This window comes from Besnoitia besnoiti, chromosome VII, assembly GCF_002563875.1.
Source record: "Besnoitia besnoiti strain Bb-Ger1 chromosome VII, whole genome shotgun sequence".
NCBI classification, from domain to species: domain Eukaryota; phylum Apicomplexa; class Conoidasida; order Eucoccidiorida; family Sarcocystidae; genus Besnoitia; species Besnoitia besnoiti.
Window position 1 is genome coordinate 3273296 of NC_042362.1, and position 22032 is coordinate 3295327.

At 61.8% G+C, this 22032-nt stretch overlaps 1 protein-coding gene across 1 annotated transcript; it reads right to left on the reverse strand.

Annotated features, from left to right (window-relative positions):
• Window positions 1-1337: 1337 nt before the first annotated feature.
• On the reverse strand, window positions 1338-17493 carry BESB_080680 (uncharacterized protein; the record flags this gene model as incomplete). Its single annotated transcript, XM_029366430.1, has 11 exons — window positions 1338-2875; window positions 3247-3355; window positions 3616-3780; window positions 4112-4216; window positions 4706-4759; window positions 5038-5118; window positions 5672-5910; window positions 6141-10466; window positions 10723-14083; window positions 14236-16131; window positions 16639-17493. 11 exons carry the CDS (start codon window positions 17491-17493, stop codon window positions 1338-1340), a joined length of 12729 nt encoding a protein of 4242 aa, XP_029217861.1.
• Window positions 17494-22032: the final 4539 nt, after the last annotated feature.

The window sequence follows — 22032 nt, forward strand, 5'->3', positions numbered from 1 at the left end:
CACACATTTCGCGGGGAGAGTCACGAGTCTGACGATGTTTGGAAGTGATCAAGACGCTAGAAACAAGGTAATACATGTGATGTTCATCAACGGAACAAGAGAAGAACCCTCCAGCCCCCCCCGACAGAATAATGACCTCCTGTGGATAATGAAGAGGAGAGACTCTCGCGAGTTCGAGGAGGCTTCCCGTTGCCAGTACGCAAGAGGCAGTTGCCCTCTTGTTCCGTTTCGGAAAAAGAACGGAAAGTGCTTTGCTTCAATATTTGCAGCTGAAGCACATTGAAAACACCCTGCAGATCGCAAAAAAAAGGCATTTTGCTCACGTTGCTTCGGCCGACTGGCGTCCTCTGCGTTGAGTACTATGTGGATGCTGATCGCAGCGGCCCGAACCTACTGGTGGAAAAAAAGAAAAATCGAGCCTTCATAAGCCTTTTTTCGAGACTGCTGATGGCTCTGTGTGCTTCTAGTGGCTAGCGTCCCTCAACGGCTAAGGGTTCAGCACAACGATCATCCGTGAAACCCATGTTGCTGTATGCGTTTGCAGGCATTGGTTGGTGTGTTGTACGTATATACTGGCCACATACATGAATGCTGAGACTTCGGTATTTAACTTGTCCTCCCTAGTGCGAAGGCGCAGGCGAAATGAGGCGCCTAGGAAGCGTCTGACCGAGGAGTAAAAACGTGAAACTCTCCGGCACGGTCGCAGTGGAGGCGTGCGTCTTCGGGCACTACAAATCGTCGCTTAAAATGCAAGAAAGTCCTTCACAAGACAAACGCATGTGGAGCAAAGCAGGTAACGCATTCAGCTGCGCGCTGAGAAGCCGTAAATGCTGGAGACTTGCCAGAAACGCGTGACAAACGCAAAAGCTGGAAGAAATACAGAAGATGCCAGCATTTGAAAAAAGCTTGCCGTTTTCAGCGGATTGCGCGCAGCACCCGAGTGCAAGCCCCTTATCCCTGACAGAGACAAGGATAGGCGACGGCGAAAAGCTGGTTTGTTTGCCTCTTCCCGTTTCAACCTTGACACAAAGCGAGAAGTGAATGTGTTCTCATCCCGCGAGCGCGGACATCGGCCCAATAGCTGTCGCCATGTGGTACTTATTCCATGCATGCCCAGCAATTCATTTTATTTTTTATATTTTCAAATATATATATAATATGTGCATGGCACTGTCGGCCTACGTCCTGCTACGTTCCGGAGGACCTGTGTATCCGGGCCTCCTCTCCAGTGCTGCCGCAAAAAAAGAATTCTCACATGCAGAGCTCGTTCACGGCTTACGCACATGCACCCGTCGATACAAAAAACCGCACGCGCGTCGACGGACAACGACCGAGCCTCAAGCGTGACCCGCAGAGACACTAGGGACGCTCGCCCGGCTATGGCCGAGTGCGACGAAGATCTGCTTTTCTTTGACTTCTCCCACAGAGCGAGCCGACACAGTCCCTTCCTCCTCGAGGCAAATCTCGCCAGAAGAGAGCTGCCGGTAGGCGGCTGAGCGCAGCACCGTTCCCTCCCGCGTCTCAAAGCGCTTCGCTTCCTCCCTCGTCTCCACTTGGGTGCTTTCTCTATCGCGCCGCTCTGTCGCTTCGTCTGCTGCTTTCTCTGGCGAAGAGAATGCGGACGCGCTGCCGTCGCGGGCCTCCTGCGAGCACTGGAGCGGAGGAGGATCGAAGGGCAGCGGCGGCAGCGACAACGCGCTCACGGGGACACCCTCGCCCCCCGAGGAAGCGTAGAGAGCAGAGGGAGAGGACGACGAGGAGAAGATTCCTTCCGCTCCTGAGCCGCCGTCTGCGTCGAAGGTGGTCTCTTCGCCACTCTCACTGCAGCTGCGCAAAGGAAACTCTTCCTCTCCTTGCTCGCTTTGACTTCTTCCGCCGAGAACCGCACGCGCTGTCGGCGAGTACGGAGGGTGAGACAGCGCAGGCAAGGGCCCCGTTGACCCAAAGGCCTCCTCCTCGTCGCCCCCTGCGCAGCTGAAGCTCTCGCAAGGCCCCTCGTTGCCCTGCGCCGCTCTCCTTCTGAGCGACCCGCATCCCGAGGACGGCGGGGAACAGCTGGAAGACGAAAGGCCGAGGCGCGAGGCTGCAGAGGAGGGCGAAGGCGACCGCGGAGGCGAAGACTCCCAGCTCCGCGGCGACGGCGACTGGGAGGACGGAGAGGACAGCCGCGGACGCGACGACAGAGAGCGCGGCGACGCGGGCGACGAGGAAGGAGACGCGAGTGACTCAGGGGACTCGGCGTCTCGCCCGGGGATCTCGAAGGGGCAAGGCGGAAGCCGCGCTTGAACGAGTTTCCTGCCGTTCTCTGCGGTCGGCTCCACATCGCCAGGAGCACCGCAGAGCGCTGAGGAGGGAGAAGAGAGCGGCGACGACACCCGCATCCTCTCGAGGTCTTCTTCCTCATCCTCCGTTCGCCGTGTCCGACGGAGAGACCCGTAGGAAAGCGGCCCGCAGCTCGCCTGCTCCTGAGGATCTGAAGCGCATGCAGGCAGCGCGTCCGCGGGTCTGGACGGTAGAATGAAGACTGAGGAAGTTGACAAAGAAGCTGCCTCCTCGCGCGCATCGCGGTAGGCGGCGCCGTTGCGCTGCACAGAAGAATTTGCGTCACCCGCCTCCAGCGCGATCTCCCTTCCTGGCTCGTTGCCTTCTCTCGAGGCACCGCCTTGCACTCGACCCGCTGGCCGCGGCTCAGAAGACCCCCGCACAGGCTGCGGAGTCGCGGTCAAAGAGGAAGCTCCGCCCTCTCTTTGGGCTGAAGCCCCGGGCGACGCGACCAGCGCATGGGACACAAAGTTCAAGTGTCTCGCGTAGGAGGCAGCGCCGCGATGATGCGCGAACGCCAAGCCCATGACGTCGTCTTCGCCGCCGACGGGCTCTGCAGACAGACACACGTCGAACTCAACTGCATGCTGCCGTGCGACTGGACTCAAAGAAGCCCTGCCGCCTCCCCCCCGTCGCCTCAGTTCAGGCAAAAAGAGCCACCTTGAGGCGTTTCGCGCTTCCCGCGCGCAGAGGTCAGAGGCTTCTCTGCAGACGGCGTTGCCGAGTCCCGCCGGGGGAGAGAAAGATCGCAGTCGGGAGGACTGCGATCTTTTTTTCAAGGCATTTCTACGCACAGCCGCGCTTCTCGCCGCGGATGGGCGCTGTGGACGCTTGCATAGGCAGGCGCGATTGGATGGGGGGTCCGCGGACTTGAGGCGCGTTGACGACGGCCTGGCCGTTCGGTGGGCAGCTTACCTGGAAGGCCGGGAGAGAGAGGCTTGAAGGCCGGATCGCGCAGGAGGCCGCGGTGCCAGGATGTGGGAGAAGAGGCCGACAGCGGCGCGAAGAAGCCCAGGGAGGCGGCTGAGTATACCTGAAAAAGTGAACAGCGAACAAAGAAACCAGAGATGTCAAGGACGGAAAAAAACAGATCAACACGCGACAACGCAGCCCAGAACGTAAAAAAATGGCCTGCGGTCAGCCTCGTCTCCGCACCCAAAACCCGTCTCCAAATATGTGTGTTCTCCTACGACAAAAGTTCAAATACAGAGCCCCCACGCGCGACCACGAAACACCTTTATATTTATTTATTTCTCTAGAGTACTGCGCGGGCTAGTGGGTTCGTCTGCCTACCCATTCGAACAGTTCTTTCCAGGTGAAAGTCTTCGTTTCGTCTTTCTTGGAAGAGAAAAACTGCGCGAGCCCGCGAAAGCGGGACTGCGCGCTCTGCTTCAGTTCGCGTCTCTGGTGCGCCTCCTCCGTCTGCCACGTGTTGGTGCTGACGAAACAGTGCTCGGGCTGAAAAAAACGATAAACCGAAGAAATGTAAAGGCTTAAACCAAGTGCGAGGCCGAAAAAAGAACTGAAAAAGACGACGCAGAAACCTCATGCCACAAACATGCATACGGATATATATATGGTTATACGTGTAACAGGACTGTGGATGTGGTCACGCCGATACACTTTTCTGTATCTCTCTCTGTCCACGTGCTATGTGAATCTCCATGCCTGCCCGAAGTCTCACGGCTGTCTCTAAACCGACTATGAATCCCTTCCGGAGTCCCCATCCTCGATTCCACGAGTCCGCATTGAGCAAGCGCAGTGTCACACGTCTGTTGACCACGCTTACGTCTGTGACGACGTCGTGAATCAAATCGAGAATGAGTTCGATGAAATCCCGCGATATGCGCACCGCTGAGGGGTTCTCGCGCATGCAGCGGTTCACAAGCGAGTGCTGCAGAAAAGCGCAAAACAGGAAATCAAATAAGTCCAGGCACGGCCCCTGCGCGGAAGAGGAAGAAGTGGCCGTGTGAAAAAATCCACGTCGGAGAACTGGCAACAAGCCGATCCTTCTGGACGACTTTTGGCGTACAGCGACGTTACATCATTCACAGGCACAATATACATGCATGCATATATATAGATGGATATAGATAGAGAAGGAAAGGAGAGACGGATAAGCGTATATGAATGCCGGGGGCGCGAGCCCTTACATAGACATACGCAGAGACCGGGAAATGAATTCGTTCACAGCTCTAGGAAGCGCCTCACGTAACGATACGTGCACATATATACATACATATATAAATATACAAATGTATACATATATATGTAGAAAAGCAAACGAAGCGCTGTAAGGTGGGAATTCTCTCCGGATTCAGAGCGTGGCACTAACACATGGGGAACGTTCCGCGTGCAAGAACGTTGTGCAGTGGCGACTCACGATTTCTTGGTACAGGCTCTCGTCGGTGCGGACGTCTGCCGGGGTTACATGGTCCTGAGCGGAGGACAAGAAAAGAAGAAGTCTTGCTTTGTCGGATCCATCTTGTGAGCGAGCCGGATCCCCCGGCGCGGATGCCGACGGAGGAGCGCGAGATGAGAAAGAGAACAAAAGCGAGGCACCTGCGAGGGAGGGTCTTCTGGCGGCTGTCTTCGCGCGTTTGGAGAGTCATCCCACGAGAGAATGAACAATCTAGACCCTACGCCATGCGGGGTTCGTTGGCGCTTTCTCGTCAACAGCAATTGAGGCAAAATAAAAAAATGGTTCCTCCTTACGCTCAAAATTTCGCCTCCTCGGCGGACGATCATGAGCGCGAAAGCGATCCTAACCGCGGCCTCCGGCGACGTGTCAACTACCTGATGTGCAAGCCGAAGCGAAAAAAACAGAAAAAGTGAAAAAATCGCAGTTCCACAAAAATGCCTCAAGGCAGAGTCAGCCTGCCACGTAGCCGCGTCGCTTTCAGTGTTTTTTCTCCTCTTTGGCCTCTGGTTTCTTGCTCTCTCTCTGCTTATCTTCTTTCTCCCTCTCCTCGCATCCCCAAGCACGGCCGCCTCGGTGTCTGTGCGCTTCTTTTTATTCACCGCTGTCTCGCTGTTGCTTCTTCTCCCGCTGCTGCATCATCCGACCCCATCTGCGTGAGAACCGAGCTGGAGGCTGCGACGAGTTCTTCTGGCCTCAGGACAGAGCGGCGCCTCGTCTTCTGTTTCCTTCCGCGCCCTCGACAAGTCGAGCCCTACAGGCCTCCGTGTTTCCGCTGGAAATGTTTTCCTTGGAGACAATGCTGTAAAAACTGCCGCCGATCGCACGGTTACGATTTTATATTTTCTCCGGCGTAGTCTGGGCCTGTAAAGCCCCGCGGCCCCCATTTGAGTCGCGTTCTCTGCCACGTGTGCGAGCTCGGCTTTTTACCTTGTTTTGTTTCCGCATGCGTCCAGGAAGCGCCGCGGTGTTGAGTTGGAGGATTTCGTCGCCGATGGCCTCGCTTTCTTCCTCGGCGTCTGAAGAGTCGTCTTCAGAGTCCATCTCCACGGCCGCTAACGCGAACTCGCCCTCCTTCACCGCCGCGCAGAGATCCGCGGCATCTCGGTAGAACGCGTTTTCTTCTCTTCTTTCTCTCTCCAGCGCCTCCTCCAGCGCTTCGCTCTCGCCTGAACAGAGGCAACCGAAGCGACCAGAGCGAGACAGACCGTGAGTCGGACGACGACGCAGATCTGAAAGTGTCCCTTCGCGCTGCGGCGGAGAGGAGAGGACAAACACTATGGAGCGACGGCGACAGCCCCAGCGACGGAGCAAGGAACTCCCGCGCCAAGGCAAACAAAAAGTCAAAAGGTTAATATACAGTTTTCTCGGTATCGCGAGAAAAGACTGATTTGTTTACCTTGTTCTTGTGCCGCTGGAGATGCGTCCAGACGCACGTTCAGGGGCGAGGGGGCAGGGAGAGGCGGTGAAGACGACACCAGGGTCTCTTCTTCCTCGACGACCTCGCTATCGTCTTCTGGTCTGACGACGGCTGGAGCGGAAAGCCGCGGCCCGCCAGAGATTGCATCGTTTGCGAAAAGCGCCTCCTCCACTTCGTGCGGAGACCGAGCGATTGGCGCCGCGGCGACGGCGCGCGGCGAGTCACCCGACAGAACGGGCGAAAGTGGCGTGGGGGAGGCCTCTTCGCTTGCTTTTTCCGCGGAGATGTGATCGAGCGTTTCGCATTTCCTCTTCGGGGATGCAATCGAAGGAGACGAAAGGGAATGCGGCGCCTCCGCGGCCTGTGGCGGCAGCATGTGGAGGCCGCCTTCCCTGTCCTCGGCAAGGAGTCCTTCAGTTCGCGCAGGGACACCCCCGCGTGCCTCCAGGATTCTTTCTTCTTGCGAAACTGCGCAGCCCTGCGGGCTGGCGGGAAGAGACGGCGCTAGGGGCTGCTTTTCTGGGCCTCCAACAGCCAGCAAAACCGCCTCGCCCGCCGTCACTTCGAGGACTTCTCCTTCCTCCACGTCGTCCCTCTGAAGCAGCGTTCGCGCCCCGGAGGCATCCGCGTTTCCCAGCTCACCAGCCGAGGCGCCCAGCTGAGACGAGGGAGAAAGACGATTCCTCGGGGCTGCCTCAGCCTGCGCCTCTGCGTCTTTCGCGACGACCGAATACGCCGAGATGCAACTGGGAGATAGGGGAGCAGCGTCCGCCGCGAGTAGCTCATGGTTCGCGGCAACACGCCGCAAAAGCTCGCGGCGCTTGGCGGGAGGGACGCCAGCGGAGGGCGACAGCAGGCCGTTTTCCTCGCCTGCGCTGAGGGCCGGCGAGGGCGACCGCGCACCGAAATTCCCCTCTGGGGCTTCAAGGCGACCGCGCTGCGGGAGCGCAGCTGCTGCGGCACTCCCCTCTTCTCGCTGGTGAGTCTCAGGCGCCAGTGTCTCCGCCGCCTGCGTGGCCAGCCGGCGGCTAGGGCGAGGCGAAGCCCGACAGCTACGCGGAGACGCTGGTACCCGCTCCTCCGTCCTGCCTCTGTTCTCCCGCGCGCTCGGCGAGAGAGAAGGCGATGTCGCTTCTTCGAGGCCTAGGACTCCGCGTCCGCCTTCCTCCGTCCGCCTGTGCACGCCACGCACAGGAGAGAGCGAGCCTTTTCGGGTCTTCTCGCGTCCACAGAGAGGCGACGAGGGACGCGGCGACGCAGGTGAGGCAGACCGAGGAGACAGGAGGCGCAGCTGAGGGGCGCCGGTCGCCTCGCTCCGCGAGGCAGCAAGCGGCGAACGGCAGGAAGGGGAAGCGGAGACCGCCGCTGGGCTTCTCAGCGAGCGGCCTTCGTCTCCCCTTTCGGGCGACGGGGACGCGGAGCGCGGATGAAGTGGCTGGTTGAAGATCGCCTGCGGCCGCGCGCCTCTCGGCGAAGTGTCTTCCTCTTGGTGTCTCCCCGAAGGCGAGACAGGAGCAGACGAAGGCGAGGTTCTGTGGGCCCCGGGCTCTCCAGCCTGGAGCGCCGGACCCCCCGGAGATTCAGGCGAAGAAGCGCCCCGCGCTGTCCCTTCCTCAGCCTTCGCTGCGTCGAAGCGAGGCGACGAGTAGACAGACAAAGCGCAGCAGACCGCTGCGGCATCGCCTCGTCTCCGGCGAGAAGGCGAGGGAGACACCGGGACGGAGGCTGGGGACGGGGGCAAGGCCTCTCCTCGATTTCCTTCGTGAACGCGCGAGCGCGGGCTTCGAGACGAAGGAAAGAAGGCAGAACAGGAGGTGGGCGAATAGAGCAGACGCCTCTCCGGCGCACCGTCCCGTTGGGCGCCGGCCTCCGTCTCCACCTGTGACGCAGAGGAGACAGAGGGCGACAACGGGCGCGCACCTTCATCTGACCGTGCCTGGGCGACCCCCGGAGGCGAAGACTTCGCAGAGAGCCGCGCAACTCCGAGTTGCCGAGACGGAGAGGAAACCGAAGGAGGGGACCGCAAGGGAGGGACGACGTCTGGCCTTGGAGGCGTCGCAGTCAAGCCTGCACGACTTGCCTCTCGGATTTCTCCTTCCTCCAGCTCGCTGCTGTGCGCACTCGTGCGGCTCACGTCCAGGGCCACAGAGACGCCCGCAAGCGGACTCCTCACAGGAGCGTCGTCTTGGGCGTCTCTGCAGTCTCTCTCCCTGTGAGGCGATCGCCCGTCCCGCCTGCGATACAGGTCGAGACGTTCTCTCTTCAGTCTCGCCATGACTTGCTCGACGACAACCCCAATGAACACTTTCTGGTCGACAGCAGAGGCGAAGCGGCTCGAGACGCGCGAGTGTTTGCCGCGTGGGGGCGTGTGGACTCTCTCCGTCTCCGCGTCTGCGGTTGCAGGGACACCGCTAGTTGGGCTCCACGCGAAGTGGCGGGCGGGGCGCGGGCTGCGGGGACTCTGCAGGGCCCCAGGCTGCAGAGGCGCCGGAAGCTTCCGGCGCGCAGGCGCCTTCTCGCCGTCCACCGGCTCTCCTGGGCCCGGAAGCGAAGAGGACAGGAAATTCAGGGGAGACGCAGGCCGCGCAGAGACGGGCGAAGAGAGGACGCCCGCCGCGAGAGAAAGAGAGGACGTGGGGTGCGGGCATGGAGACAGGGGCGGCTCATTGCTGCGCGACGAGTCAGCCACTTCGCCACGCCGCGGACTGGCGGCCGCCCGAGAGAAACGCGAGTCTTGTTCGCGGCGGAGCGCCGCCGGGAACAGACGCTCCATCTCCCTCGCATCCTTCCGCTGTTGTGTTTCTCTGTCTCCTCCGCTGGCCACGACGGGCTCGCCCAGGGGCGAGCCCCCCGCAGTCGCTTGGGATCTTTGGAGCCCCCGCGGGAGTCTCCGCTCCCGGTAGCGCGCGAGGGACCGTAGGATCGCGTCCCAGGCACCGTCGAGCTCTTCTTCTGCGCCTTGTGCATTCTGAGACACCTCGAGCCTTGCCGCGCTGGCATCTGCCTGATGCTCGCGAATGACATTGTACAGACCCGCGAGAACGGTTTTCACTAAGCCTTCCTCGGGGCAGAAGTTGCGAGAGCTGTCCTTTGCCTCGGCTTCCGCCGGCGCTGACGCGCTCCCTCTCCGCCCCCGTTCGGTCGTGTCGGGCTCCTGCAAACCCCGCCGCGGAGACTGGCCCTGCTCCGTGGGGCTGTGGGCCCGGGGGACAGGAGACAGTCGCCTCTTTTGCATCTGCTGCACAGAGACCGTCCCGTCGGAAAGCTCGCGCGGAGAGCGCAGAAGCGAGCGAGCCGGACTAGAGTCTGATCCCGTGTTTCCTCCGCGAGTGGGGCCTGTGTCTCCGCGCCCGGTGGAGCCTTGGGCGCCAGAAGGAAGCGAGGCCGACGCCCCTGCTGGGGGGCCGCCGGCAGCGAGAGAAGAGGCGCCGACAGAGAGCCTAGTGGTCTGAGAGGGAGGCGGCGAAATTCCGCGCGCAGCGTCGCGGAAGCAAGGCGACGAGCGAGAGCGCGTGTGGGATCCGCGACCACGAGACAGGGCGGGGGCGCGCCTCGGAGACGACCGTGGAGAGACAACGAGGACTGGCGACAAGGCCCGGTCGAGCCGCGCAGCGACCCTCCCCTCGAGGGAGGCGGGAGACGCTCTCGGCTGCGGAAGCTCACGCCGTCGCGGAGAGAAAGAGTGCGCCGAATCTTCTCCGTCTCTTCTCCTCCAGCGGGCACACGCCGCGGTCGTGTCTCGAGTGTGTGTTTCCTCGCCTGTCGCGCCTAGGGCTGCAGAGGGGCGCAGCACGAGGACCGGCGAGATGGCTGCGTCCAGCACTTCGCACGTCGAGGCGCCTGCGCCTGCGGTGACCCTGACATCCATGCAGCGTTCAGATTTGGGCGACGGCGCCGGCGCGCCTTCACTTTCTGCCCCACTCTGTCGGTAGTGACTCCTCCCACTAGGGCCTGCCTCCGATTCGTCCTGAGCGAGAGACGAGGGAGGGCAAGCCACAAAGAGTTGGGAACGTGACACGTCCTGCTCAATCTCGCCTTCTTCCTTCTGCTCGCGGGGCCCCCAAGATGGAGACCCTGCGCGTCGCCCCGCATGCACGCCCTCGCCGCCCCCCGCGCCGACGGAAGCCCGCAAACCTCCACACGAAGAGGAAGGAGAGCTGAGCTTGCCTTGCTTCGCAAGGAGACGCCGCATCATCTCTCTCTCGAGTCGATCGCGCGGATCTTCAGATTCGCCTTCTTCATCGCAGGAGGAGCGAGACGCCTGCCCCGCGGAACGAGGGCGCGTCCAGGAACCGGCGGCAAGCGCTGCAAACCCCACAGAGACACAGCACCAGACAGATATCCGCGAAGCCGCACACGCCGCACGAAGGCATTTCTCCACTAGCGGCAGAAACAACCTCAACATGGCCGGTTCTCCCTCTGTTCCATCCGTGCTTTCTACAAAATGAAATGACCCTGTTCTCCCACCAAAGTGAAAACGATGTTCAACCCTAAACCCTACGCCCGACGCGCCCCGCAGTGCGTGAGCCTCAGCTCTGAGCCCTTTATCGCGTTCACTTACTGGTCGATCCTTCGCATGCAGCCGTGTGACACCTTCGCTCTGCAACTGCCTTCAGAAGGTTATCTTGACCGGGCGGTATCAGCGCCTCTGCGCGTTCTCGGCGGTGGGGGAACTCTCTCTGAATGTCGGCAACTTCCTTCACTTGCTCTGGTCCGCCCTCTCGCTGTTCACCTCTCTCTTTCTCTCGGCTTTTCCCGCCCGGGGCCACCGGCCCCCCGTCTCCGCCTGCAGGCGTTGTCGCGCCCAAGGGCGAGGGCGGGGGCGGGCCCGCTGGCGCCCACCGCGCGGGGCCGCGACCGCAGAGACAGCTTGCGGGGTGAGGCCGCGCGGAGAAGAAGGCGTCGGCGTCGGCAGCGGACGAATGAGCCGCGGGCTTTCCGTCGAGGCCTAGTGCGTGCACAGGTGCGAGAAGAACCACGCGTGTGGCGGCCGCGCTGCCCGAGACAGGGGGGGGGGGGGGGGGCGCGCTGGGGCTGCTGTGGGGCAGCAGAGGACGCGGTCGCGCGTCGCGCGGCTCGCGGACAGGGAGCGCCGCCTCCGCACGGCCAGGCGTCGCCTGCGCGGACAAGTGAGAGGGGACGGCAGAGGGGCGAAGAGCCCTGGGCACGCAGAAGGGACAGCAGCCAGGAGGAAACAAGGAGAAAGCAGGCGCGCAGTACAGGCTGCCGACGCTGCATCGGTCGCTCGTCGCCTTCTCGGCGCCGGGTCCGAACGCGGGCGGGAAAAGCGGCCTGACCTGAGACGGCGAGTTGAAGCACGGTCCTACACGCGAGTAACTCGGAGCGTCTTCGGCGCTCTCCTCGCTCTCGCCTCTTTCGCCGGCGAGCCAGCCCGCCGGAGGCTGCGAGCGGCAGCGGCGGAGCGACCGCGAAGTCGAGGCGGCTGCGCCCTCCCTCCGCGGGGCTGCGCGGTCGGCGCCTCTCGAGTCCTCGCCGATGCTTTTCCGCGCTCTGCTGGACAACGCAAGCGCGCGAGCGCCTTCCGCTCCAGCCTCTCCATCGTCTGCTGCCCTCGGGGGGGCGCTGGACGCGGCTGGGGCTACGCGGGCCTTCTCACCGAGCGCGGATCGCCTCCCTGACGCAGCAGCGGAGACACCCTGGGGCGCCTCCGCCTCGCGTCGCCTTCCATCGAGCGACCCGCGCGCCGCGGCCGACGGCGTCGTCGAACGCAGCTGCGAAGGAGGAGAAGGAAGGCCGCGCGCAACAGGAGGCGCTCTCCCGCCTCCCGCGGCCGCCGCCGCCGGCGTCGCAGCCTCGGCTGGGGCGTCTGTCGGCGGAGAGCCGCGCTGCGAGTCGGTCGCGCCGATCGTCGCCCGTCGTCTGGGCCCCGAGGCTCTTGCGCGGGACGCCTGGAGCTGCCTCTGCACCAGCTTCCGCGTCTTCTCGGAGAGCTTGACCAAATTCTGCTTCCGCCGCGCGAGCTCTGCCTCAGTGGCCTTCGCGGCCTCCTCCTCACGCCGCTTCCGCGCGGCGAGCCTCTGCCTTGCCAGGCGCTGACTCTCTACGAGACTCCGCCGGCCGGTCTTCCTCGCAAGCGCCGAGGCTGTGCTCGCCGACTGAACCCCCGGCGGCGTCTGCCCGCCTTGCCTGACGCGGACTGGCGAACGCGCGGACGCCTCGCGGCTCTCGCGAAAACGCAGAAGAGACTCCTGCGCCTCTTCCTGGAAGCCTGGGACTTCTGAAGCCATCTTGTCCCACGCGCGCTGTCGAGCAGAAGCGCACGCGAGGGTCTCTTCTCTCGCTGTAGCAGGCGAAAAAGGCCCGGTCGTGCCGTGGAGGGGGGAGCGGGTCGTCGCGTCCGCAGCCTTGGCGGCGTCGGCTCTCTGGTCTCGGCGGAGCAGTCCCTCCTCGTCCCTGAAGTCGGCTAGTCGCTCTTGTCTGTTTACTTGTCCGTCTCGCATGTGGGCGTCGTTCGGCGTCCCCGCTTCGCGCCACTCGTCGAGGCGCTGGCTGAGGATGTATGCACTCTTCTCCTCGAGTGCAAACCTCTCTCTCTCCATGCGCAGTCTCTCGGCCTTCAGGGCCAGGAGGCGAGTCAGGTTGCGGTGCTCCGCGCGGCTCTCTCTCGCGCGGGCGAAATCTTGCGCGAAAGCTCCGTCGGTTTCTACGCAAGCGTCGCGGCTTCGCTGCACATCTCCCACGTCGCCGAGCGACGCGCGTCGTCTGCGCAAGCGCGCCTTCTCGTCGGCTGTCCGTCCGCCAGAGGCGGCGACCTGTGGGCGTTCAGAAGGGTGAAGCGGCGTGAGCGCCGAGAGCGACCGGCAGTCAGACAAAGCGAGCGTCTCTCGCGCGCCTAGGGGACCCGCAGAAGACGACGGCGACGTCGCAGAGCCTGGCGAAAGGCGAGAGGAGGAAGGCGACGGCCGCTGCCGCGGCTGAGGTTGGCGCGCCGCGTCTCTCCCCTCCGCGTCTGTATCTGTCTGCTGGAAGCGCCTCGCCAGCACCTTCCTCGTCCCCTTTTCCTCCTCTCCGGCGCGCAGGCGACCCTTTCCGCAGTGGCTTCCTGCTCTTTCGACGCCGTCCGCGACGGCCTTTGCCCGTCTATTCGCCGCGTCCTCCATCGTTTTCCTCCAGGTCTCGCGCTGTCGCTCTTCTTCCTCCTCCAGCATCTTCTGCTTCGCGAGCAGCGCCCGCTGGCGACGCTCCTCCTTCTGCACTTGGCTCTTCAGGTACTCCACGCACGCAGCGATGCGTGCCTCCGCGTCGCCTCTAGCTACTGCGCCCTCTCCAGTCTCTCTCGCCTCCGCGCCACCTCCTGCGCCTTCAGGGCCCGCGGACAAGCCCGCAGCTGGAGCAGGCGAGCGAGGAGACGCGCCGGGAGATGGCGGGGCGGGCGCTGCGGCTCGTCCCGCGTGCTGTATGGACTCGAGGGCGGCGATCTGCTGCCTCAGACTGTCCCGTAGGTGGAGGCCGACGGTGTCTTGAAGCGCGCGCAGCTCGTCGACGTTCGCTTCAGTTTCAAAAAGATTCACTTCCTCCATCAGAGCCGCCGCAGACGCATGGAAAGCCGATGCGCTGGGGGAGGCGTCCGCGTGCCCCCGCTGCGAGAAGCGCGAAGGACATGGCCGCACAGGAGCGGAGGAGCCTCGAGGCAAGCCGGGCGACGACGGCTGCGACGAGGGGGAGGACGCAGAAAAGAGAGGAGGGCGGTTGGCGCGCTGGGGAGAAGAGGCAGAAGGGCCCACGCGGCGAGGAGACGGCGACGCCTCAGAGGAAAGGCGGAGTTCGTCTCTTCGCGGCAGCGAGGCCGGCGAGCCGACAGAGTGATCATGGGGCTGGCGGCGCAGCTGCGGCCGCGTAGACAGAGGCTGGTCGCGGGCCTCGGATCGGCGCAGGCTTCCAGTGCTCTGCGCGAGGCTCTTCTGCGCGAGTTCTTCGAAAGTCGGAAACGACGACGCTGAGACGGCTGGCGACAGAAATCTCCCCAGGGCGTCCACGAGACGAGACGGGCGCGCGGCTTCGCGACCCGCCTCGCCCGCTTGTCGTCGACGGCCTCTCCCCTCCCCCGCCACACCGCAGAGACGTCGTCGTCCGCTGGGTGGCGCGAGAAGTCTTCTTCTCCGTCGGGTCTTCTTGCTGCATCTCGGCCTCGCTCCTCTCGCTCCGTCCGCTGCTGTCTCTCCGGTCTCTCGCTCTCTCCCCACCGCGCGGCCGCTGGGCGCTGTGTCTCGTACCGAGGAGAGGACGCCTTGGTCTCTCCGCGAGCGCCGGTGGCGGGTCCCGTCCTCGCCATCGCCCTGTCTTCGCTACCTCGATGCGTGTGCGCATCGTCGCCCCCCGCCGCACCTCTGAAAAGCCCCGCCCCACAGTCTCCTGGGCCGACAGAGAGATCCTGCTTCCGGTGCGCGACGCGGAATGACCTTCCTTTGACGATTTTTGTGCCGGTCCCGGCGCTGGTCTTTGCGCCCAGGAACGGCGAGAAGACGGCGGAGGCAGACACGTGCTCGCCGCTCCTTCCCTCTCGGCTGCGACGCGCTTCTCGCTCTCGCGCGCCAGCCTCTGGCTCCCCGCCGAGCAGCGCGCGAGGGAGCGGCGCCCGCACGGGGGCCTCTTGGCGTCTCTCTGGTGAGCGGAGAGTCGCGGAGGCGCGCGCAGGGAGGCGCTCGCCCTCTGGGAACGCGAAGGCGACCGGCGAGCGCGCCGAAGAAGGACAAGGCGGCACGAAGGGTGAGACGGGCAGCTGCGAGGCGCCGGAAGAGAAAGGGCCTTCGTAGCGACGGGAGGGGGCCTGGGGCCCGGGGCCCAAGTGCCCCTTCCGGTGTCTCCTCGAGCCGTCTCGTTCCTCGTGAGAGAGAGGAGGCGCGTACGCAAGGCTATCTCCAGAGAAGACTGCGCACGTGTACGAATCTGGACGCGGCTCCTGTCTCGGGGCGTCTCGCGCCTCCTCCGCGGCGAGTCCCCTCTGCGGCCTCCCCGTCGAACAGAGGCTGCTGACTCTCCTGTCTTCTCGCCTCATGTGCAGCTGCTCTGCGGTCGCTCGGGCTCCGCGTGCCAGAAAAGGCGGCAAAGAAACGTTTGTCTCTCTGTCGTTCCTGTCTCGGCCTTCAGCTTCGTCTCCGTGGCGGCGCGCAACGAACAGGCCGCGGGACCGCGGAATGCCTGAGGCGCAGTTAAGCGTCTCCGCCCCCCGCCCTCCCCCCGCCTCACGAGTCCTTCCCTGGGTCGCCGCTCGTTCCCGCTCCCCGAAACGCCCCGACGAGGCGGGTTCGTGGGGCCCTTCTCCGACTATACGCCGACCCTGCCCTCCATCCCGGCCCCCCAGCTGGCGCGGCGTGCAGAGCCCGGTCGCGAGCGTCCGGGATGAGCAGCACGAGCTGGAGCAGCGCAGAGAGCGCGTGGGCGAGAGGCTCGCCGGAAAGGCTCTGTCTGCCGCGACTCCCTCCGCGGAGGGGGAAGAGGCGCCTGCACATCCTCCAGGGCCCGCCGCGCGGAGCGAAGCGGAGGCGTAGGCAGAAGAATACGCGGGAAGATCGCGACAACAGTGGGCAGGATGGCCGTGGCTGGCAATCCACGACTGCGAGGGAAGTGAGCGCCGTCGGGACTCCCTTCGGTGCGCCGTCGCGAGGTCGTCTCTTTCTCCGCCGGCAGGGAGAGGAGCGAACTCGTCTCGCACGCCAGCAGCTCCGTTTCTGAACCGCGCCCCCCAAGCATACGCCTCTTCTTCGTTGGGTCCGAGGCCTCTGCCTCCGCACTCGAACCGCAGACTGGCTTGTGGCGAAAACGTTTCGTGCTCACCCGCCTCGTGAGCGAATAAACACTCCGAGTCTCTAAACGCGCGAGACGTGGCCTGGGGCTCTCGCAGAGGCCTGTCGTCTGCAGGAGACGCAGTCGCGCAGTGCGGCCCTTGGAAAGGCACTCCAGTCTCCGCGGGCCCTGTGGCTCGAGGGCGAGACTTCCCTCGATCTGTCGCCTGAGAAGAGAGGAAGTTGGAAAGAGAGGAAGCAGAAAATGAAGGCGACAGTAAAAAAAAGCAAAGATGCCAAATTGGGAGCAGAGACCGAGCCGACAAGAGACTGAAGGAGGAAAGGCAAGATAACGCGAACGCCACGTAAGCGAAGAGAGAACGGACGAAAGGGTACAGATAGAGAAAAAGACGAGGAGATGCGCGATAGAGAGGAAACAAATTCACGGGGCGAACCTGGCACAGGCAAATGTAAGCGATAGAAGGCACCATAAAGCGAAGCAAGTCGAGAAGCGAATGCAGAAACAGATAAGAAGATGAGAAAGAATAGCTAGCATAAAGCGATACATGGAACGGACTTGAACACAACTACGCACACCCGGAGGTTGTGAAGAGGAAAAAACCCACGAAACAGAGTGATTATCTGTTCGATGGCAAGGTGTTGTGCGCATCGTGCGCATCGTCGCCTGTTTCGTGCATATTTTTAGGCGACCTGAACGCGCTGTTGCTTCTTACCTGAAGTCCTGCGAGCGGCGGCGCGTCCGTCTCCACTGCTGCCCTCAAGTCCCGGTCGCTGAGTTGAGACGTCCTCGCGTTCGGCTTCCTCGAGTGCCACGCCTTGCTGTAGGGGTCGAGTTCGAGGGAGACGAAGGAGGCGCGCGCGCCTTGAGGCGGCCTAAAGGAAAAGCGCTCGGAGTCGGTTTCCACGAAGGAGGGCGCAGCGGGCGCGTCGTTGAAACTCCCGCAGAGCCGCGCGCTCTCGCTGCGCCGGAGGCTTTCCGCGCGGGCCGCCCGCCTCCGCTCGAGGGCAACAGGCTCCTCCTCCTCGGGGAACAACGTGCAGAAAGCCGTGAATTCGCCGCCCGGAATGCGAGACGAAACGCGCGAGCACCGCTCGCCCTGGCGCCTCCCCCACGAGGCAGCAGGCAAAGCCGAGGACGCGAAAGACGACACACGGGAGTCAGAAGAAGGAAAAGGAGCGGCAGAAGACCCCATGCGCGAGGAGCCGCCCTGGGGGGCTCGAGCCCCCGGCGGCGGGGGGTAGTAGGAAGCCGTCGTTGCGAACGGCGAGTCAAGCGGGCCTGCTGACTGCAGTGTATATACACCGTCGCCACCCAAGTGGAAAGCAGCCTTGTGCCCGTGAGAAGAGTACCCAGACGACGTAAACGGAGGAGGCCCGCCAGAAGAATTGAGAGCGTGACGGTGACACTGAGAAGGCGGAGACGGAGAGACAGAGAAAGAAGGGCACGTAGCGTCGTACGGATAAGGGCTGCAGCAGGCCACGGGGGTCCGCTGAAAAGCGCACGAATCGTCCCGCTTCCTCACGGCCGACAGACAGTCTCTCCGGCGGGAGAGAGAGGAGGCAGACATCTCGGCGAGCCAGCAGATCTGACGACGAGCGAACCAAACTCAGCCTTCGCGCGGGAGTCCACCGGGCGCCCGCACCATCCAGGCAGGAACAGGTACGAGTCAGACTTGGAGCGAGAGGAGAGAAGAAGCGATGAGCTCTAAGAAACAAAAAACGACAGTGGAGCCGGCGGCAGGACGCAACAGCGAGTGTCGCCTTCTGTCCTGCGTTTGTTGCACTTGGGGAGGCTGTCTGCTTCTCTCCGCACACGATACATGCGAGGTGTCGAGTCCGCAGACCCGGGAAAGGCAGGGAGAACAGAAAAGGTGCAACAAAGGAGAGAGCCAGAAACAAACGAGTTCGCGGCGGCCGGAGCAGCCGGAGAGAAGAACATACTCGAAGCGACGATGACAAAGAGTGCTACCAGAAGTGACTGAAAGATAGATCTCTGCGGCGCCCGTGCCTCGCCGCCGAGGCGCGAAACAGAGACGGAAATTCGGAGCGACAAGAAGTCGAAAAAAGACAGTGCGCCCTGGAAAGATCCACGCTTTGAAATATGCTCATCCCAGTTGAGATGGAAACGTCAGGAACCCTCGTGTGCGAAGCGCAAGCGCTTTCCTCGCCGAGACGGCAGCACGTAAGTACCCTGTAGTAACGGGCTCTGTTCCCCCAGTTCCCAGTATCTGGGTAGGCTGTTTAAGGGAACTGGGTTCAGACGTTCGAATACAGAAGAGAGATGTGAGACAGGAAAACCTGCCGGAGTGAGGAAGAAGACGCAGAGGAGGAGCCGAGACGGCGAAGACACGAGGTGGCGCTCTACAGCGAAGCCAGAGCGGCGGAGTCACACATGGCAGCCTCTTTCAGGCTGAGGTTCAGAAAAGACGAGAGACTCAGAGTGACGGCGAAACAGGAGCAAGGAAGACTTTTAAGGGGGGAATGGGGGGCACCGGGCGCGAGCAAGACCGAGTGTGGCGCGCCTAGGTGCATCGCAGCGGAAAAAAGACGTTCTGCCTCCCGTTCCCTTTGCAAGCATTCACGGCCCTTTGTTACGCGCGCAAGTTAGTCGTCAACCTTCAGCTGATACTTCTCTGGGGCGTCGGCTCCGGAGGAGGGCGCTGGCTGGGCGCGCCAGTACAAACTCGCTAGATCAGCAGAGACACGAAGTGTCGTGAGAATCCAGTAGCGTGCCTTGCGGAGCGGCGACAAAGCGCCACCCGCGCAGCAGATGGGGGAAAAGGCGGCGGGAAACGCTTTACTTGCTAAATCGAACGATATCATGCAGCTTCACAAGGAAAGACAGCGCGTGAGGGAAAAAAATTGGGAGGGAGCGCTGGCGGTGTCTTCTGGAAATTTCTCAGGGTGGAGGACTCTCGCCCACCGTGCGGCAACATGCGTGAAGGGCGGACGCGAATAGGACGCCAAGACCATACAGAAATTGAAAAAACAAATTCTTTCGTTCCATCCAAACGAGGAAGTGTGACGTTTTCGCAAAGAGATCCGACGGAAAAAAAACCTGGAGAAAATGTGACTAGGCCGCATGTGGATGGCGCTGTGTGATTTGCGACAAACACACGACCCCCTCGCACGCAGGCGTCGCAACACAAACCGTCCAGTATGACTAGATCGCCTCGATAGGGCTGTCATGCAGCCTGGGGTCCAGTCGCCAGCCAGGCTGAAAAACGTCGTGTGCCGTGCCGTTTCCGGAGTAATTGTTGGTCCGTGGTGTTTTTTCAGCAGTTCGAGTCGCGCGCACGCCGTCTGTAATATCGCGAGACACGCCTGTGTCAGGCTGTAGTATACAGACGCAACAGACGAGATCGTCGGTTCTGAGACTCACGCGCGGCAAGCAGGAGCGGATAGTCCGGACTTTTCTGGGTTCAACGTAGACGCTGCTGGAGAGAAAGGCGAGGCACGATGGGGAGCGGAAGGTGCCTAGCGCAGAGCGGTTCAACTCCACGTAGAGACGACGTCTTTGTAGTTTGCTGGATGAGAAAACAGGTAACTGGGGCGCGCCGTAATAAGCTTTCAGTTAGCAGTTGTTGCTCTAGTGTTCATAACATGGAGAAACAAAGGAACGAAGGCACTGAAATCGCGCCTGGAGGACTCTACCGGCACTCCAAAGGCGCCTTGCAGGTCCGCCCCAATAAAGCGCCACTTTTATGACTGTTTCCTGCTCTGATGTGAAGTGAAGAACTAGCGCCTCACAGAACTGCACTCGCAGTCCTTAGTGGAAGAGGCGATGCGCCCTGCTGCTGAAAAAGACCTTATTGGGGAAAACGCGATGTTGCATATTGGGAACAGCTTTCTAGCTTCCGCGTTCGGAACTCCCATGCCGTTCTCGTGTGCCGCTCAAGTCCTCCGCGAGGTGCAGGCCTGGGCGTCTGTGTTGCTGGTGTCTGGTCCGATGAAAAGGAGTACAAGAGAAGCCCTTGGAGGAGAACCCTAGGCGCGACATGTCAGAAGAAGCCACGAAGATCGACGACAATAGTGCTGGGTCGCAAAGGGTGCGCCCTCGCTGGCGTGTCAGAGGCGCCACGGGGCGTAGGATGTATGTTTCTGGCATCGTTTAACTTCGTGTAAGCAAGCAAGACTGCACTGAGGGATCTCATCGGCTATTTCTTCCGTTGTTCAAAGCCGCCTCAGCTGCTGCCCTCGGCTTCCGAGCGGCCGAGTTAGGCGGGTGAATAGTTCGTTCTACCAGACGAAGAGAGCTTGCTAGCGGCCGCCTCACAGAGCACCGCGTCACAGGAAGCAGCAATCTGCACATGCCGGCTGACTGTCTCACTAACACGAGTCGATCTATGGCTTGTCCTTTCTCCCCTCGTGGTTAACGGCATGCCTACATGCTCCACATTATGTCTTTTGCTAAGACATAATCCAGGTCAAAGGTGCGTATGCACGGACTGTGGCTCACATCTCCAGTAGGCTCATATAAGCAGCACGGAGAGGCGTCTGCTTGGGCGCATATTCCAACTCACGGATGTCGCTGTGTTGGGGCGCTGTCGCAAACTCCCAGCGCAATATATGAGGGTGGGGACAAACACTTTGCCCTTTTCGGGGGCACCGCGGCAGAGTTGCATGGAAGAGCCTTGGCGTTCCCTTTTCTTCGCCGTATGGCTTTCTGCTTCGATAGCAGCCGATAGTGACGCAGGCTGCAGCGCGAAAGCGCAGTCGTACTGTGGGTGTTTACCTAGAAGTAGTATGCCTACGCATTTGCGCGAGTGCTCCAGTCTTGTCTGTCTAGTGACTCGCGGGGAATCCGCACACTACTGGGAGGCCGCACGCCATGGCCTCAGTAGTAAGCGTTGCAGGTGTGCTTGACGCCACAAGGTACACAGAGAATGTGAGCACGCCGAAGGCGTCTCAGGTCTGCATCTACTGCTGAATTCCGTCAAGTCAACTGAGAAGCTTTGAGCCCTGTCCCCCCCTAGTCACTCTGAAAGTTGCCACGTTCTCTCTCTCTCTCTCTCTCTCTCTAGTGCCGCCGCGAGACAGCGGCACAGTCCGGCGCTCGATGGAGCGACGTACGCGGCACGTACTAGAAAGAGTGCGCACGCTCTGTAGGGTGGCAGTGTCGAGGACTAAACACATCTTCCGCATTTACTGTCTTTAGAACTGGTATAGAGGACTCTGAGAATGTTGACCAAGAGTAAGTGCGCGTCAGGCACTTGGGACGCCAGAAACTTTAAGTGCAGTCTGCAGCGAGCTGTTGCGCGGGACTCCGTCTCGATTCGTTGCCGCATCCTACAGAAAGGAAAGGTCCGCTCCCGGAGCGCAAGCCAGGAATCTTTAATTCGCCCACATTGAACGCGATATCCTCCTTCTCTGCTCCTGCAGTGCAGATGCGGACGCTCGACGAAGCAGCTCACTGTCTCGTCAACAAGACCTAACGCAAATCGAGTTAGCTGGCAGCCGCTCACTGCGCTGGCGAGAGGGTGAGCGACACGAGCCGCGGCGTCAGAGGTGACTGCGCACATGGTGCAGCCGGTGAGCGGGAGCCTCAGTCTCGCCCCTACATCGTGGAAATGTTTCCTGCTGCAATTTGGTTCCTACAAAGGCTCGGTTTTTCCTAACCTGCTTGCTGTCCGTCTTCGAGCGGATTTCTTTTCCCGGTAACTGCGCTAGCGTTGTCTCCCAATAGTCCCGCTGACTCGCGAACGTACCGTCCAGTTCCTGCCTAGGCCCGCGGCAGCCGCCTTTCTTTACTAGGAGAGGCAACTGGCGACGCGCGTCGCTGGCTGGACTGTGTGCGGGAGCCATGAGGTGGCTTTTCGTCGGGCATCACACTTGTACCGACACTGCTGCGCTGCATACGTTGTTTTGCTCAACCTCACTGCGTCGAAACAGCAGCGGTTGAGTCTCAGGCGTCCTCTCCTGGAAACGCCGCGCTGTGTGTTGGCAGGCGAGCCTCACGCAGACGGGCTGTCAGGCTTAGCTTGGTTCACGGACCAGTTGGTCACCCCAAGCAAGAGCTACCTCAGCTCGCACCTGGTCTCGAAACGCGCGTCCACACCCAGTGCGTTTCTCTCCTGTTCACCTCTAACGAAAAAGAGCGAAAAACA